The sequence below is a fragment of the Macaca nemestrina genome, chromosome 14 (genome assembly GCF_043159975.1).
Source record: "Macaca nemestrina isolate mMacNem1 chromosome 14, mMacNem.hap1, whole genome shotgun sequence".
NCBI classification, from domain to species: Eukaryota; Metazoa; Chordata; class Mammalia; order Primates; family Cercopithecidae; genus Macaca; species Macaca nemestrina.
The window spans coordinates 21968695-21988024 of record NC_092138.1 but is presented as its reverse complement, the minus strand read 5'-3'; the positions used below and the strand labels follow the sequence as shown (position 1 = coordinate 21988024).

General features: G+C 39.6%; 1 protein-coding gene across 4 annotated transcripts in view; it reads left to right on the top strand.

Annotated features, from left to right (window-relative positions):
• Window positions 1-19330, top strand: part of LOC105498700 (proprotein convertase subtilisin/kexin type 5) — a 469848-nt gene that overhangs the window by 90600 nt on the left and 359918 nt on the right. For all 4 annotated transcript variants that reach the window (XM_071077655.1, XM_011770951.2, XM_011770953.2 and 1 more), the window contains exon 3: window positions 5768-5881. In XM_071077655.1, the coding sequence (XP_070933756.1) occupies window positions 5768-5881 (114 nt within the window). The remainder of the gene's footprint in view (window positions 1-5767; window positions 5882-19330) is intronic.

The following is a 19330-nucleotide window of genomic DNA, read 5'->3' as shown; positions in this document are numbered from 1 at the left end:
AGTGGTTGAACTAGTCTGGAGAGGATGTGGAGAAATAGGAACACTTTTACACTGTTGGTGGGATTGTAAGCTTTGATGTTTTGATCAGAGTTTTTCGAAAATTTCTAGGATCTGTTGCCTTTGGACTTTAGAACTTCTTGGAACCGCATGTCAGTACTAAAATGTTTTCTTTAGCCCTTGCTTTCCATAGCAAAAGTGTGTATGTCCATTATCCACCTAACTCATACTTAAAAACAAAACCCAAAGTGCCCTATTTCGTTTTCAAAATCAAAGAAGAAAATAGAGGGGAAGTATTTTTATGTTCTTTTCCCTAAATTGGTCAAAGCTAGTTAGTTCAAAAAAGATACAAAATATGGAATACCACCTATTTTATTTCCTGGCAACTGTTTCATTCAAATCATAGAGTAACATATAATTTACTACACTCATTTATGAATATTAATCTCACATTTTCACAGAATGAGTTAAGATCATTGATCAACTAGAACATCGACCTCACCTGTCTGTTGTTTTTAACAAAATGTTTATTCCTAGTCAAACCAGAGAATTAGACTCTCTAGATAAAATTTCAAAGCTGGAAGAAAGAGAGTAGAGGGCACATTTAGTCTACCTTCCCTCATTTTACAGATAAAAGAGGCCCACAAAGATTTTTGCAAGATCACAAAGGTGACTGGTAGCTAATCTAAGATAATGACCAAGCTCTTCCAAATCCAACTCCTTTTTCTTACTTTACCCAACTTTTCTTAATATTTAAGTTGTGTTGGAATATAATATAAAATCATCTAAGGCACTTTTTATGTATCTTTTTTTCTCATTAACTGCTTTTCAAACAAATACGCTGTGATTTAGACATGTAGTCTTTTTTTTTTAGCAACAGGATCTCACTCCGCCACCCAGGCAGGAGGACAGTGCCTTGATCATGGTTCACTGCAGCCTCAAACTCCTGGGCTCAAGTTATCCTCCCACCTCAGCTTCCTCAGTAGCTGGGACTACAGACTCATGTCCCCACACCTGGCTACTTTTTTAAACATTTTTGTTTGTTTGTTTGTAAAGATGAGAGTCTTGCTATGTTGTCCAGGCTGGTCTTGAACTCCTGGGCATAAACCATTCTCCTGCCTCAGCCTCCCAAAGTGCTGAGATTATAGGTGTGAGCCACTGGGCCCAGGCTTAGTCATATTTGAAATTGGTTTTTGATTGTATGATAGTGTGTATAGGTAACAGATTCCCATGGATCAAAAGTAACAAGATTTAAAGGGGCATACAGTAGAAGGTCTCCCTCTTATCCCTGTATCCAGTCACTAGTTTTCTGCCCAGAAAACAACCAGTTTATCAGGTTTTTTGTGTATAATCACTTTAGAGAGATGCCAGAAATATAGTATCCCTTTAAACCATTTGTAACTTATGTTTTTTTTCCACTTTAACTGTATCATGGAGATGATTCTCTGTCAGTACATTAAGACCATTTAATTCTCTTTTATGGTTGTATTGTACTTTACTCCATCATGCAGATATGTTATCATTTATTATATTAATCTCTATTGACACATAAATTTAGGTTGCGAACAGTTTTTGGTTCTTAATGGCAGTATTTTAGTAAATAAACTCGCACATTCACATGTGTACATAGGTAGGATAAACTCCTAAAAATAGAATTACTTCTTTCACCCTTTTAAAGGAATTGTTTAATTAACCTCCAGAGTTGTACACGTTTCCATTCCCCTCACCATTATGTGACAATGAACCTTTTCCCATTCCCCCACTAACGGTATGTTATCAACCTCTGGCTTGTTTGTATCTGAAAGGTGAAAAGGGGTATCTCAGTTTGGTTTTACTTGCTTTTGTCTTAATATGCATGAGGCTAAGTGTATTTTATATAAGAATCTGATTTACCCTTTCAGAGGTTTCTCTACCCGTGTCTTTGGCTGCTTTTCCTGTTGAATTGTTCTCTTATTAATTGTTGAAACTCTCTCTGTATTAGGGAGATAGTCTTTTGTTCATAGTAGGAGCTATGCACTTTTGCCCAGTTTGTCTTTTACCTTCCCTGTGATGTTTTGTGTGTGTGTGTGTGTGTGTGTGTTTTTTGGCCATGTCATTCACATTATTTTTATGTAGTTAAATTAATCAGTGTTTCTAAATCATCTTTTTGGTTTGTGTTATACTTAGATACAATCTTCCACTCTGAGATTAGTTTTAAACATCTCTCATATTTCTTATAGTACCTTTACATTTAAATATTTGATTCATTTGAAATTGATTCTGATCTAAGACGTGAGAAATGCCTTCAGCTTTATTTTTTTTTTTTCCAGTTGGTGGTGGTTCCAACCAACGTGTTCCAAAACATTTATGAAGTAATTTTTTTCCCTACTTATTTAGAATAATCCCATTATCATATACTGTATTGTTACATGTTTTGAGTCAATTTCTTGACTTGCTATGCTATTACACTGGTATATCTGTAGACATTTGCTACTAGTATGTGTTTTAATTATTAGCATAATACTTTTTAATATCTAAAGGGCTGATTCCCTATCACTGCAGGATGCATTTTTAAAGCAACAGCATAATTTGTTTCCCATTTATATTTACGTAATAACTTATATGATTTATACTCATATGATCACATTTTTTCTCCTCCTGTTGCTTTCCCCATGTGTAGTATCAGAAAGCTGGTAAATTCCAAAATAATGAGATACAAGTTCAGCTGAGATTATGAGGCCGGGCTTCCCATAATTGTCAATTAATGTGTTTTGGATCTTATAAAGGAGGACATCTTTAGACAAAGGTTCTTAAGCAGCAAATGCACAATGTTTACTTGGACCAAGGTCCAAAGGGAAGAGAGTACTGTGAATAGAGGGAGGGAGTGTCCCTGAAATCATATGGCACATGTATGTTTAAATTAACAAAGGATAGACTGACGATTTCAAAGGTCCTGTAGCTTTTACACTCTGGATTAACTGTAGTTCCTTAATGTGTTGGAAATAGAACTTTCAGAAGTTAAGCCAGTGAGGCAAAACACACAATAATTCCCTTCTCCTAGGCTGACCATAGTTTTATGAAAATGAGTTTTTAAGTATCTTTTCTTTGCATGAGGCTTCTTGGCAAGAAATAAAATCTGTATAATGCATTACCTCTGGCTTTTTCCTTAAAGAGCTCAAGGATAGACATATGGATAATAGCTTAAAAATATAAATATGGTCTTTCCAGTCATAGAAACCTTCCGATCCAAGAGGTGCTTTTCCCACTTTCCAAAAAATACAGGGCTATATACACATACCCATAAGGCACCAAGGCAAAATACATGGTATTTGACGCTAAAAAAAACCCACTGAACTTTTCTTGAGTATTGCAGCCCTGTGATCAGACAGAGTGACTTGTAGTCAAATCTAGATGCCAAGTTGCTGTGTCACCTTCTAGCCAGTAAGTCCTGTAACTAAGCATTTTTGTTTGGTAAAATTATAGAAGGGATGCTGTTGGGTAAGATATTTTGTTCTATTTTGGTACCTATAGTTCATCTAGGAAAATGGCTGTCACTTGGTTTTCTCACATACTTACTTCATTTGTCTGTTTGAATGTGTGCACAGGGAGAAGTGAGTATTTATAGTGTCTTTCTAAGGAACAGTTATCCACTCCCACCCCAGGATAGACTTTCCTGATCTCTAGCAGTCTCTTTAATGAGTCCACACTGGGGGAGGCATGATACTTTCTGGTTTATGCACATATATAGGTTGGCAGTGTGGAATTTATGAATGCTTCATTAGGAAAGGCCACTGCCAATATAGGATTTGTTTTGAAAAGAGTTGTCTAAGCAGCCTTCTTTTACCAAGCATGCAAATATGAACTTGTTAACTTTATTGGGATAAGACTTACAGATAGTAATATAAGGATTACAAGTTGCATAGTCAAAATCATCATAAATAGTCTAAGTAATACAGTGATAGGGCCTGCGTCAGATGTCATTCGTGGAGGTAAAGATATTTTTATGAAGTGGCGAATTGTGGAATACTTGTTACATTTCCTTGATAAAGTGTAAGTCCTTCACAGTTAAAAGCAATTCTTGCTCATCTTCATATTTCTAACACAGTACCTAGCACTTGTTTGTTGAATGAATGAATGAGTGAATGAACTGCATTCCTTAGATTTTTTGAAATGAAGAGGTTAAAATGTTTCCTGGAAATAGAAAATGTACATGCACACCCATCATTGCTGCTCTACTTTGATTGAGAAGGATGCCTTAGGATCCCTTCTCCTCCGGTAATCTTTTAATTGAGTAGGTGAGAGAGGTTTTAAAATGTTCACTGAATGGCTGGATACGGAATTACAGCAGTGGACTACAAAGCCCGCTTCCTCCCCACTCATTTTTTAATTCCGTTGTAGAGAGGAGGGATAAATGGTGGAATAAAACATTCCAGAGCATTGTGACTCAATGAGCTATCACCAGAAGAAATCAAACAAAGGAGCATTTGGGCACAAATTGAAGAAGGCCACCAGGGCTGTTTCTGCATTCAAGACATCCCACTAAAACTGCAACATGCTTATTTTTGCGTTGCCATAAGGATAATCTGTGTTAAAGAAAGTGTTCGCATACATACCCCTACCACTAGGTTATACATTCTGCATTAGACTCAAGGGTTCTGGTTACTTTGTTTAAACAAGTTTATAACTAAATATTGAGACTTTTCTCAAATAGGGCCTGTTTGAATTTTAGAGCTGGCAGGGAGCCTGTGGCTCAGGAAATTGAGTGGCTTCTCCAATTCTGTGCCAGAGATAGGACTAGGGATTTGATTTGGTTTTTCTAATTCTCCACATAGTATTTTTCCACCGCACGGTGTTGTAGAAAGCCATTTTTAAAAAATTGTGATCCTGGAGCATTTTGCTCCCAGAAACTTTTAAAAAATTGATGCATACTTGAAGTCAGGAATTATAAACTGTGGCATGTGGAACAAAATCCAGCCTGGTTTTGTATATAAAGTTTTATTGGAACACATTCGCATCCATTCATTTATATATCATCTATGGTGCTGCTATGGCAAAATGAGTGATTGCATCAGACCATGTGACCTGCAAAGCCTAAAATATTTATTTTTTGGACCTTTATAGAAAAAGTTGACTAGCCCTTAGCATAAAGTAAGGATGAAAAATTACCTTAAATGTTAACATTACCAATTTTTAGTAAATTGGAAGTAAATAGGATTTCTGAGAAAGCAAAAAGGTTAGCTTGTTGTTGAGAGATATAAATAATCTATACATCCCAGCACTTTGGGAGGCCGAGACGGGCGGATCACAAGGTCAGGAGATCGAGACCATCCTGGCTAACATGGTGAAACCCCGTCTCTACTAAAAAATACAAAAAAACTAGCCAGGCGAGGTGGCGGGCGCCTGTAGTCCCAGCTACTCGGGAGGCTGAGGCAGGAGAATGGCATAAACCCGGGAGGCGGAGCTTGCAGTGAGCCGAGATCCAGCCACTGCACTCCAGCCCGGGTGACAGAGCGAGACTCCGTCTCAAAAAACAAAAACAAAACAAAAAAACAAAATAATCTATACATAAAAAAACTAAAATCCCTACTTTCATTAAACAAACACACACAAAAAACCCTGGGTTTCTAAGGAATCTCTGAGCACTTAGACTCAGAGATTTTAGTTGCCACAATGAAACCTGTGACTTAAATAGCATTGACTATTTAATAAGATGGGAAATGCCTCAGACTGTCATTTATGTTGTGCTAACCCTGATGGAACATGAATACTCACCAAATGTCCTTCTTGGCAGGTGGAATGGATCCAACAGCAAGTGGTAAAAAAGCGGACAAAGAGGGATTATGACTTCAGTCGTGCCCAGTCTACCTATTTCAATGATCCCAAGTGGCCCAGCATGTGGTATATGGTAAGCTTGCTAAGGAAGCCTGGCCTAGGGCCATGTCATCCAGTTTTGTATTATATGCAGAGAATCTACCGGACTTGGGAGGACACAGAAATACTGACCAGGGATCATTTCCTATCTTAATACCCACCATTTGAGATTGGTTAATGGCCTATGATGCTGTCTGGATTTTCTTTCTAACATAGCTTGTTGATTATAATAAAGAGAAAAAGAAGGGAGCTCCGATTCACAGAAATTCTGCTTGAGAGCTTACTTTATGCAGTAGCTTTCTAAGTTTGGGCCAGAGGATAGAAAAATATGCAAAGGTGCACACACCCTTAGACCTATCAATAATCATGTTCACCTCTGATACACATTTACTCCACCTTGAAACTAGTCTGGCTAATGCATACTGATTCTTGAACATCATTGAAATGACTCTGCTGGTAAGTAACAGACCCCAAACTTATGTCATCTAATATGTATCCTCTCACTTTAGGTAATAACTTTGTAAAAGTAGGCCAGGAAAAGAAATCGTTGGAAAGTGTTCGGTTTGGTAGTTCATGGTTCAAGCAAAAGATTTTTCAGTGAAGGAAACTTACTTAGCATGTTGGGAAGAGTAATCCACCAGTTCACTTGGCATGGCCTCCTTTGAAAACATACATCTCTAATCTCTTAGGGATTTGAGGTCGTGATCACTGAGAAATGAATTTGAATATGTTATGTGTAAATCACCCTTTACTTTTTTCTGTCTTGAAAGTTTTTATTGCTAAACTTTGCCAGCATATTATTCACTATACTACTTTAGCTGTTGTATTCCTGTTTTAGTTTTTGTATTCTTGTTCTTGCTTTTTTTACAAAATGTCTCCAAACTGAAAGAAGGACATGAATCCATGGCATTCCCATAGCTGCCTCATGCTTTCCTGGCTCCCTGCCTCCCATTCCTTCTGCCTGGAGTACGTTCACTGCCCTTCCCCACCTCCTTGGGGCAGGATCCCCTGTCCTCAGAGTCCACACCTGAGGCTGACTGCTCTGGAAGACCTTCCCTACGTTCCTGTCTTTTATCATTTTCCCTCCTCTCATCTCTTGGACCCTCTCCCCGCTGCTCATGGCATCCATCATGGCACTTTACACTGTAGTTATTCATATTGTTTTTTAACCTTCCCCGTTGGACTTGGGGGTCACTTGACGGCAAGCTCTGCATCTTGATCCCTTTTTATATCTCCCCAGAAACCTAACCCAGCACTTTGTAAGGCTGGGAATTTGTGCTTATTTTGAGATGGGTGAATGTGGCTAGTATTTCTCTTAATTTCCCTTTTCTTGGTCTTACCCAGAAATGAAAGGTTATGGAAATATTTTGGACTCCAAACAGAATTTTACAGAGAAATCTTTCTCATGTTTAAGGGGAAAAAAGGGAGGAACCTTAAAGCTAAGTTCCAGGGGAGGTGGGAATCTAAGCATCATTTCGGTGGGAATCCCATGAGGGACAGGAAGATAGGTGGCAGGTTATTAGCCCCAACACCCGCAGAGAGTGAACCCCAAGGGAAGGCATTGGAGGGAGCACTGGCAGGAGCTAAGGAGCTTTGTCTGCACTGACAAAATGATAAGAATGTAATGGGATTGAGATATAGGAGGAAACAAAGCTGCCTCTACACCCCTGTTTATAAGACCAGGTTGAGAGAGACCCTCTTTGCTTGTTCTCATAGGAAAGAGCCAAATTGCTGTCTGTGCATGATCCACTGGACAGTAGAACTATCTGGCAGCTTTCCCTGATCCTCTCTTCACCCCAGCAGGGCAGACTGAACTCTAGCAGGAGCCATGACCAAGGCTTTAGCCCTTTGGCTAGCCTGGTGGCTGAAGGTTTCGGTGCCTGCATAGTGAGATCTTGTCACTCTGAAGAACCACTATTATTTCATGTCTTTCTGACATGAGGAAAGACTGAGAGAAGAGCTTTTGATTGGCCATTTAACATGTTGGGTGTTTTACAATACATATTTGATGATAATATTACAAATAGGTAACATTTATTGAGCACTTACTATGCGCCAGGCAATGTGCTAAGTCTTTATGAGGTTTTTTTGTTTTGTTTTGTTTTGTTTTTCTTTTTGGAGAGAGTCTCGCTGTGTCAGGCTGCAGTACAGTGATGTGGTCTCGGCTCACTGCAGCCTTGACCTCCTGGGCTCAAGCAATCCTCGCATCTCTGCCTCCCAAATAACGGGGACAACAAGTGCGCACTACCATGCTTGGTTAATTTCTGTAGTTTTTGTAGAAGAGGGGTTTCACCGTGTTGCCCAGGCTGATCTTGACCTCCTAGACTCAAGTGATCCTCCCACCTTAGCCTCCTAAATAGCTGGGACCACAGGTGCATGCCACCCTCCTTGGTTAATTTTTAAACTTTTTGTAGAGACACGGTCTCACTGTATTGCTCAGACTGGTCTTGAACTCCTGGGCTCAAATGATCCTCCCACTTAGCCTCCAAAGTATTGGGATTACATGTGTGAGCCACTGTGCCTGGCCATGAATATTTTTCTAATGCAGCTGGAACAAATGCGTGTGTTAAAATTGGCCCTAATTTAAAAATGAGAAATCTGTGAGGCTTATGAAATTTAGTTAACTTACCTAAGATCACCAAGCCTGAACGTGGTGGAGATGCCAAGGCAGGCAGGTTGATGCAGAGTCCACGGGATTAGCACAGCATCCTGTCTCCACCCTTCTGCTATTTACGGGTGCTGTGAGGAAGCCTCTGATCTATCCAGAGAGAAATGACTGAAACATACATGACAGAATGGTGGGTCCCCTGTAGGATGAACAAAGTATCTTGAGGACAACCAAAGTGCTTTACAGATTCCTGTTAAATGACTACTTTCCTTTAATAAAAGGGATGGGAAGCAGGTTCCATACCTTATGCTTCTCTGTTAGGACAGAACGAGAGGCAAGACTCTCAGATCTGCAAAGCTGGATGCCCATCCCCATTGCTTCACTTAGAATCTCCATGATTGAATTGGTCCAACTCTCCTCAGCTGTAACATAAAAGTGTCTAGCTCTTACGTATGAGTGGTGTTTTGCTGCATAACAAAACTTAGTTTTGTTAGAACTTAGTTTTTAAAACAATTATCTCCCAGCCTGGGCAACACGATGAAGCCCCATCTGTACCAGAAATACAAAATTTAGCTGGGCGAAGTGGCGTGCTCCTGTGGTCCCAGCTACCTGGGAGGCTGAGATGGGAAGATGCCTTGAAACCTGGGAGGCAGAGGTTGCAGTGAGCCATGATTGCACCACTGCACTCCAGCCTGGGTGATAGAATGAGACCCCCTCTCAAATTAAAAAAAACAAAACAATTATCTCATAGATTCTGAGGGTCAGGAATTCAGATGGAGCCCAGGGACAATGACTTTCCTCTGTTCTGGGATGTCTGGGGCTTCAGCTGGAAGACGCAAAGTCTTGGTGAGAGTGGGAGGATAGACTTCAAGGTGGCCCAGTCACAAAGCTGGCACATGGGTTCCTCGCTATGTGGGCCTCACCACAGGGCTGTGTGAGTGTCCACTTGCCATGGTACTGGCTTCCCAGGCAGGTGGTCCAAGAGGTCATGTTGGAAGTGGTCATGTCTTTTATGACATCTAACCTCAGACGTCACAGACCCTTATTTCTGTAGTTTTCTATTGGTCACAGGAGTCAACGCTGATTCAGTGCAACAGGGAACATGTATGGGTGATGTACTAGGAGGTGAGGAGTGTTGGGAGCCATCCTGGAGGCCGGCTACCACAATTAATGAAATTTTTAATGAGAAGGCTTTAACACAGTACCTGACACCAGAAAACCCTCAGTCAATCATAATTGTTATTATTCTCTGACTTCTTAATTGCAATACATGGTAGTTCCTTTTTACCTTTTACTTAAATTAGTCAAAGAAGGGTGAGAGCCCGTGTCCAGTGGGCATCCTTTGGAGTACTGTTTGGCAGCACATCACTGACACAACCCAGGCAGGGTGCTGATATCCTTCTTCCTTTTCCTGAGCCCTGGAGCTGCTGCTGTGTATCTGACCTCCGTAGGGTCCTGCCTCCAGCTCGTTAGCCTGGGCCCGTTTCTGTCATTCAATATTTATCACAGGAGAATGGAGATTAAAGAATCGCATGAAGTGTGCCTGAGTGTCTCTTTTAATTAACTTGAAAGTTTTTCCCATGTCGCTCCTCCCCTTGGAAACTGGTGTGCAAAATCATTATGTCTAGCCTTGAGGCTTGGGCAACATATTCAGGGAAAAGTGCTTTTATGAGTTTGTTATGGATATGATAGCTGTATAATTACTGCTCTATCCTGACATACTGTGTTGAGATTTCTAGGAGTTGGAGGGTTAATCCTAGAAATTCAACTCACTTCTGGTTGCATTGACAAACTTCTCCTGCATCTATTATTTGTTAGACATGGTGCTAAGTGCTGAGAGTTTAGAAAAACATGGTTTGTGCCTCCTAAGATTAATAAAGCATCAAAGAAAACTTGACTGGGCAAGCATCTCCCTGCTAAAAGTTTCTCTGGGATCATGTGCATACATTTAGCCTCTGCTGCCTGGACATTGGCCCTTAATTTTTGCTTGCAGATTTGTTTCTTCCATTAGAAGCTCCTGCAGAACTGTTAAACAAATCCAAGCTTGGGCCTTCCTTTAGGTTTTGGTGTGGAGTGGGGCTAAGGCAGTGGGATGTCATCAGAATTCCCCAGGTGATTCTAACGTGTAGTATGTGGTAAATGCTCAAAAAATTCTGATTGAATAAATAGATGAGCAAACTCTATAATAAAAGCAAACCTGTGTCATTTCCATGGCAGAGGACGCTTAGTGTGTGTCAAGCATTTTGCCACACTTTCATGTGTATTATCTTATCGCCAGTATTCCAGTGAGTTAATAACCACCGTTATTATCTTCATGTTATAGATGAGGAAATGAAAGCAAAGTTAAGTCACCTGCCCCAAGTCACACCATTTACCAGGGACTGACCCTGGTGTTCAAACTCAGTCATTTACTTGTAACATAATTCTACATCATGCTCGATAAAGGACAGGCATTAGAATCACCTGGAGGTCTCCTTAAAACTTGCCTACCCTCCAACCCCCAGCACAGAATCTGGGAATTTGTATTTCTAGCAAGTTTCCAATTGATACTGATGCTGGGGTCTCAAAACCCCTTTGAGACAGCACTTTCCAACCGTATTTAAACCCAAGTTTGTGTGAGCACAGCCTCCCAGTTATCAAATGGGGAAAGAAAGTCTTTTAAAATTATGGGGCATTTTAAAGCACTTGGTCAATTTAACTTTTTCTTGATCTTACACTTTCCTCTTACTGACACAATTTTCTATCTGGAAAGCTGGCAGCTCTAATATGAGAAGATATTTTCACTTTACCTTCACTGATTGAAAATACCCTTGGCTTATATATTCTTTCAAGCTTCTCCAGAGACAAAGGATATCTGATAGGAAAGGTCATGAGGATTTGGCCACATCTTTGGGAACTCAGTGTAATAGAATTGGTTTTAAGGTACCTAACTGATATAATGAGCCATATTTTCATGACTAAAGAAAACTCAGTTTGACTCTAGAGAGAGCAAGGTGAAGTAAGACTCTTCCCCAAGAATCTGGGACTATCAATTGAGAAAGTTCAAGGAGTTAAATATTTTTAAAATTATAAAATATTTAGGATGTTCAAGACAGCCTAGGCAACAGAGTGAGATCCCCTCTCTAAAAAAAAAAGTAAAATAATAATTAAAAAATAAGCTAAGCGTGGTGGCATGTACCAGTACTTCCTGCTACTTGGGAGGCTGAGGCAGGAAGATCACTTGAGTCTAGGAGGTCGAGGCTCCAGTGAGCTATGATTGCACCATTATGCTCTGACCTGGGAGACAGAGCAAGACCCCATCTCTAAAAATCACAAATAAATAAATATTGAAATGGCTGTCCACCCACCCCCAAACTAAGGAATGGAGTATCATCTGTATAATTGAAGTCCTTTGTGATCTCTATTTTAGTAGCATGTCTTCATCGTCTGCAGTCTACTTGCACTGAATTCGAAATACATTGTGAGGGTTCTCCCTTGTTGGTGGGAGGCTTCCCTTTGTAGGAGGGCTTATTCAATTTACAATAGATGTGTGTTTCTGAAATCAACGTAAAATACACATTCGTACATGGAATTCAACAGCTGGGCTATTGCATAGTCCCAAGATGACAACTTAGAAATGACACTTGGCTGAAAATGTGAGTTTAATAGAAAAGATCTTTTATTCCTTTAGTTATGTAAATATTTCATTGTTTAAGGAAATTGATGTCGCATTTATGGTATTTCAAGTTTAACTGTTAGCCAATAATGATTTTGGAGAAGCCCGTAGTAAATAACTGTAAATACACACACACACACACACAATTTTTTTTCTGCCTCACAGAAGGACTCAAAAGTGTTTCTATTTGACTCTCAACCTCTAGTAATTCATGTCTGGTACTCCTGACTCATCATCCTAGTTAGCACAGTAGAACTTTTTGTGATGAATATTGGGTGGCCTATTTAATATGCATTATTTAAAGGCAGACTGTAATAAATGGATTCATTTTTGATGCAGTACCTCAGATTTCATGAATGCTCTCTGGGTGGTTTTTCTGAGGGGGAAAACAATTCATATTTGTCGATCAGCAGAGTGAAAATTAGCTGAGTTCGGTTATGTGTGTGGGGCATATCTGCCAAAAGCTATGAACTAGCTAGGATAGTAATTGTGAAAAATGATTTTAAGCCCCATGGCTTTTTCTCAGCCAACTGGATGGTGTTCAGTACTCCATGAGTTTGAGGCATCACTGTCTCTGCGGTTGGCACACATTTTTCTAATGATTTATACTGTCATTTGACTCATAAAATCTGGTGGAGTTTGTGGCATTATTGTCCTGGCAGCTTGGAAATCGTCCTTTTCAGACACCCTATTTAGCTGTTTTAATTGAAAATGCAACATGGCAGACATCTGCAACCATGTGGCACATTCTAATGCAAGCAGGAGACCTCCTGAGAAAGGACAGATGCCAGCTAGGCAGTAAATAATGAACTGGTAGGAACTCGTAAGAGTTGAGATGTAGTTTTATTGTACTGGTCCTAGCTCTGTGACCTCTAGAAAGGTATTTACCTCTCTCAACCTTAGTTCAGTTGAAAAACTGAGGAATCTGGACTAGATACTTTCTTAAGATCATTCCTGCTTGAACATCTAGTTCTACACGGCTAGTTGTACTGCATATTGAGCCTAGAGCGATCACGTACCATCAATGGGCCCATGTCTTGATCTCCAGCCAAGAGCTACCCCATGAGATGTATACCATGCTTTCATGACATTACTAATTCAAAGTCAATATGTACCTTGTTTCGGAGATCCCAAGACCACCTACAAATTTGGTAAATCACTAGGAAGACTTACATGACTCATCATGTAGTCATACTCATGGCTATGATTTCTTTCCTAAAAAGGGTACAAAGCACAATCAGCAGAAAGAAAAAGCACATGGGGCGAAGTCTGGAGGAAACCAGAATTAAGCTTCCAAGAGACTTACTTTAGTAGATCACACAGAAAGCACTTAGTTCCTCTAGCACTGAATTGTGACCACACAGGTGAAATGCTGTCTACCAGGGAAGCTCATTAGAGACTCAGTGCCCAGTATTAGGAGATGGTCTCATAGGCATCCCTTGCCCACCATGTACCAAAATTCCACATTCACAGAAGAAAAGCAGGTGTTCACAATAAACCCTATCATTTGTATAAATGGTTTAAGTGCAGTGAGCAATTCTAATTGGGGAATGGCAGGAACCCTCCTGAAACCCAAGTTCCCAGATGCCAACCAGCCCAACCTTGCACACAGGACTTTCAAAGTCCACCAGTCTCAGGTCTGCTATGTCAACTCCTCTGCACTTTTCCAAACCAAATTCGTGATCTTACCCCCCAGATTTACCTGCTTCCACTGTTTTTGCTCTTAGCGAGTAGAGAGAAACCTGGATGTCATCCTTCACTCTACCCTTAAAACCAATCTACCACCAAGTCAAAGCTGTTTTACCTCTTGAGTCAGTTGCCATCTTCCCTTCCCCACCACCACCTTTTAGTCTAAGCCATCGCCTCTTAACTAGACTACTACAACAGCAACAGCTAGTTATCCACCTCCCAGTTTCTTTTTTTTTTCTTTTCTCTCTCTCTTTTTTTTTTTTTTTTTTTTTTTTTTGTGAGATGGAGTCTTACTCTGTTGCCCAGGCTAGAATGCAGTGGCACAATCTCAGCTCACTGCAACCTCCATCTCCCGGGTTCATGCAATTCTCCTGCCTCAGCCTCTCAAGTAGCAGGGACTACAGGCACGTGCCACCACGCCCAGCTAATTTTTTATATTTTTAGTAGAGATGGGGTTTCACCATGTTAACCAGCATGGTCTTGATCTCCTGACCTTGTGATCCACCCGCCTCAGCCTTCCAAAGTGCTGGGATTACAGATGTGAGCCACCACACCCGCCCCCACCTCCCAGTTTCTACTTCTGAACTCTTCCGGTCTTTTCCTCATACAGTAGCCAGAGTGATTATTAAAACCCCAAACCAACCAACCAAAGAAAACACCTCCCCATTTAGTCACTTCCCTTTGCTTAACACTTCTGAAAAGACTTCCCCCTGTTTTAGGAATAAAAACCCAAATCCATGCCACTGCCTTTAAGGCCTCACGTGATTTGTTCTCTGCTCACCTCTCCAAACATCTTGCAGTACTTTCTACTTCACTTTCTGCTTTCAGCCCATAGGCCTTATTTTTCTTCATAGAACATACCAAATTCCTTCCCTTCACAGATCCTGTACACATGGTCTCTGCCTGGATGCTTCTCCCGTGTCCCTCTGTTGGGTTAATTCCAGTGCTCCCTTGAGATTCCCATAATCTTGAGTAGCCAGGTCACCCACTCCATTTGCTATGTCACCATGCACACCTCTTTTTGTGTATTTAATGCAGTTATAATTTTCCATCTGTGTATGTGATCGTGTGATAACTATCTTTCCCATTAGATACATTCTATGGAGGAAGAAACCATAAAAATCATCATGGAAACCTTAGTGACTCCCATAGTTCCTGATATAAAATAGGCCTCTATAAATATGTGTTGAATGAATGAATGGATTAATAAAGCATGAATAAATAAAACATTATTTGTGCTAATGTTTATACTGTACTATATTTCTAGTTTACTTTAACTTCAATAAACTGCCAGTAAAAGGAGAAATGGGTGTTTTATGATTTTTTAGGGATGTTTTGGAAGAAGTTATGTCTTTGTGATTTTATCTGGGAGTGCTTTTTCTGATGTCTTGAATTGAGTGTTGTGTTCTTGAGGTATTCTTGTGATTTGGCCCTCATATCTGGTGCATTTACAACTTTCCTACTTGGCTTCTAGTCACGGAGGACTATTTATTTCACTTAGGTCTGTGGGCTAGATGGAGGTCCAGTCTGTTAATAGTTGCAAATGTTGACAATACTTTTAACAGGATTCATTCATACACACACACACCCACACACCCACACCCCTCTCTGATCTTGTTCTCTTCCCAATAATGATGACTTCAATAGGAAGAAAAAGTCAATAATATTTCATAATATTTCTTTACCATTTGTTTCCTACCCAGTATTTCTTTCATTGTGGGTAGTAATCATAATTTTCTGTGGTAGTTTGTGAAGATCTATTTCTACTATGGCATTTTGAAAATCTCTCATTTCCTTGATGAGTTTAGACCTGTGAGACTTCCAAATACTGGGCCAAGGCTATTTAGGGAGCCAAACATGTGAATGACTGAGCTGGAATAATAGCACCTCCTTAAAAAAAAAAAAAACAACCAACTTTGTATTCATTAAATCAATAACACAAAATAAAAATTTTCATAATTAATAATTCCAAGAAAAAGCAAACTTGTATCTCAGGTGTGGTCTGTATTTGTTCTACAGCTTAGGGAATCCCAACTGAATCAAAGTTCCTATGAAGAAGACTTTTATTAATGTATTTATTTATTCATTCATTTATATTTGGCAAAGATTTATTTTTTCCAAGAACTTATATTATTCCTGATGCCAAGGATAAAATAGTAAATGCAATGACCATGTTGCCTTCTTTAATGAAGCTTAAGGGGAGCATTTTGGCCGGGCGCGGTGGCTCAAGCCTGTAATCCCAGCACTTTGGGAGGCTGAGACGGGCAGATCACGAGGTCAGGAGATCGAGACCATCCTGGCTAACACGGTGAAACCCCGTCTCTACTAAAAATACAAAAAAAAAAAAACTAGCCGGGCGAGGTGGCGGGCGCCTGTAGTCCCAGCTACTTAGGAGGCTGAGGCAGGAGAATGGCGCAAACCCGGGAGGCGGAGCTTGCAGTGAGCTGAGATCCGGCCACTGCACTCCAGCCCGGGCTACAGAGCAAGACTCCGTCTCAAAAAAAAAAAAAAAAAAAAAAAAAAAAAAGGGGAGCATTTTATGGGTAGGGATTTGGGTAATTTTTATCCTTTTGCCTAATCAGTTGATGCTGGCCTACTGGGACTTGGCAGAACTATAATTGGGTACTTGTTAATTAAGTTATGATAATTATGACAACTGCGATTTCATTGTCCCACATGATGGTTGTGATGGAAGTGGCTATATTAAGAATGTTAAGTTGGCAGGGCGCGGTGGTTCACACCTGTAATCCCAGCACTTTGGGAGGCCGAGGCAGGCAGATCACGAGGTCAGGAGATCGAGACCATCCTGGCTAACATGGTGAAACCCCGTCTCTACTAAAAATACAAGAAATTAGCTGGCCATGGTGGCGGGCACCTGTAGTCCCAGCTACTCGGGAGGCTGAGGCAGGAGAATGGCGTGAACCCGGGAGGCGGAGTTTGCAGTGAACCGAGATAGCACCATTGCACTCCAGCTTGGGTGACAGAGCGAGACTCCATCTCAAAAAACAAAACAGCAACAAGAAAAAAAAGAATGTTAAATTAACCTATAAGTAGCTACCCAAAGTGCTTCCAGAAGATGCCAGTAATTAATGGTCCACTTAGAAAAACCATTTTGATAACATCTATTTCTGCAAGTGCAAATTATTACAACCTTTTAAGAATTTCCTTGCACAAGGTACAACTTATTTCATACTGGTAATTTATTTTCTCAGCTTTGCTTTCAAAGAGTAAAAAATTCGTGAGTAGTCTTGCCCTCTGGGCCCCTCTCTACCATGATGGTTCTGTTAACAGAAGCAAAGGTTTTTTTTTTTTAAATCAAGATTTTAGCTAAGATTTTTCTTTAATTAGTAACTCATTCTCTTTTGGAGAGCAGATAGGATTGACCCTTGACCTGTCTTAATCTGTGGTTGTCTTCCTGAACATGTTGATTCAAGTTCTTTTATCAAACAGCTGCTCTGGTACCTCATTGCTCATTTACTTTTCACTCCGTATTGAGATTAGTTGTAGTGATCAAGGCACATTTTTCTGGCTTACTGTAACCTATCTCTCTGCCAATAACTAGGGTTCTTTTAGTAATTGCTCAATAAATGTCTGTGGATATAACATGAGGAGAGAGCCGGTCATTTAGATTTCTTCATTTACAAATTCACAGAAGTAAATTTGGCTATTTCTAAAAGGTGATTATGCCTTCAGATGTCCTGTGTTGAGATTCACGTTCTAAAATTATCTGAGATAGAGGCATCTGGAATGCTTCTTTTTCTTAATTTTGGTTGGCAGTAGACTTGGCTAGGAAATTAATGGAGTAAAAGGAATGATTTTTAGCAATCCAGTGATGAAAAGAATTGGAAAGAAGAAAAATGCCTAAATCGCCTGGGGAGAAAGTATTAACCATCTTCAAGTAGAATTCTCATGCACATCAATATGATTTTTCCAATTTCTTCAGTGTAAGGAGATCCTTGGTAGGCTGCCTCAGCCTAAGGTTGAGATTGTAGACTGGTGGTGGATAGCTCAAAATGCAGATGATTCAAGCTGAAAGAGCTTCTCCACAGCAGATGAAGTGAAATTACAGGGAGACCTGCAGAAGAAAACTATTAATTACTGAAACAGGATTTGATTGCTTAATTGCATAGGTTGGAATTGAAATTGGGTTCAGAATGCAGAGGTGTTATTTTTTGATGGTAGATGATGTGGACAGTCAAAAATGCATCCACCACTTATTGTTTCCATGATTAAAAAGAGGAAAACCCTGATGAGAAACCTAATTTCTTTCTTTATGCTAAAAAAAAGTCAGTCAGTTTGTCTGGATGGTGTCTATTCAAATATTTGGTACAAGAGTTAAAGAATAATCTTAAATGACTATTTGGAAGAAGTCTAGCTTTTGTTCTACATTTTTTCTCTTTTAGTTTCCTGGTGAGTTGAATTTGACCCTTATAAAAATCCTACTGGTATAGAAGTTCTGATCCAGACATTCAAAATTAGTGTGTCTGAAGCAAAGTCAAACAAACTATGGTCAGGTAGCACAGGACTGTGTTCTTCTAATAGTCTCGTTGCATGGTGTCCTGAAACTTAGTTAAATTAGTGCCTTTAAAACTTGGTCTTTGGGTGTGTTACCTAGTGATAGAGAAATCATTTTTATCTTTTAGAGAACTCATAGAAATTCAGCAGTATTCTCAGTCACAGTAAGTTAAGCATAGCAGGCCCACATAATTTTTTTTTTTTTTTTCAGCTCATTCCTGGTCTGCTGAAATGTTTTAAATGCTAATTCTGACTTTTCTTTCATTACTGTACTCTGTGTCCCAGGCCCTTCTACTTAACGTTTGTGCATTTACACAAGCATGCAAAAACAAACACTGTGCATGTTTTTGCAATTAGTGCTTACTTTGAATCAGGTGGTCTTTAAGAAGATACTGAAAAAGGGCTCACAGACCACCAAATTAGAATGGGTCTAAATCATAATTGAAGCCCTCAGCTCATGCTCAATACCAATCTAGTATGTTTTCAATAACTAGAAATATACTCAGATGGCTCTTTCTATAATGGGTGATTCCACTCAAAAACACTTCCCTGTACTTTATCAGAAACTTAACGACACTTGGTCTAAATTCCAGGCTGGGGATTACATATTTGATCAAGTTTACATGCTTTCACTGTAAATATTATAGAAATCTTTTGGAAAATTTAAAAGCAAAAGTCAGGAGACTAATATATCATGAACATCCACATCTCCATTACCAACTTCAATAATTATCAACTCAAGTCCAGTATTCTTTCATTTATTGCCCCCTGATTATCTTAAAACAAATAGCATACCTCATTCATCACTGAATAGCCTAGTATCTATCTCTTTAAGATAGGAACTACTTTTCATAAAACCATATTATTATCATGTAAAAAATTAATTTATTTATATTATCAAATATCCAGCCAGTTTTCAAATTTCCCTATCTTAAAATTTTTCTGTGTCATTTGTTTTTGAGTCAGACTCCAAATAAGGCTTATACATTGTGATTGATTAATGATATGTCTCCTAT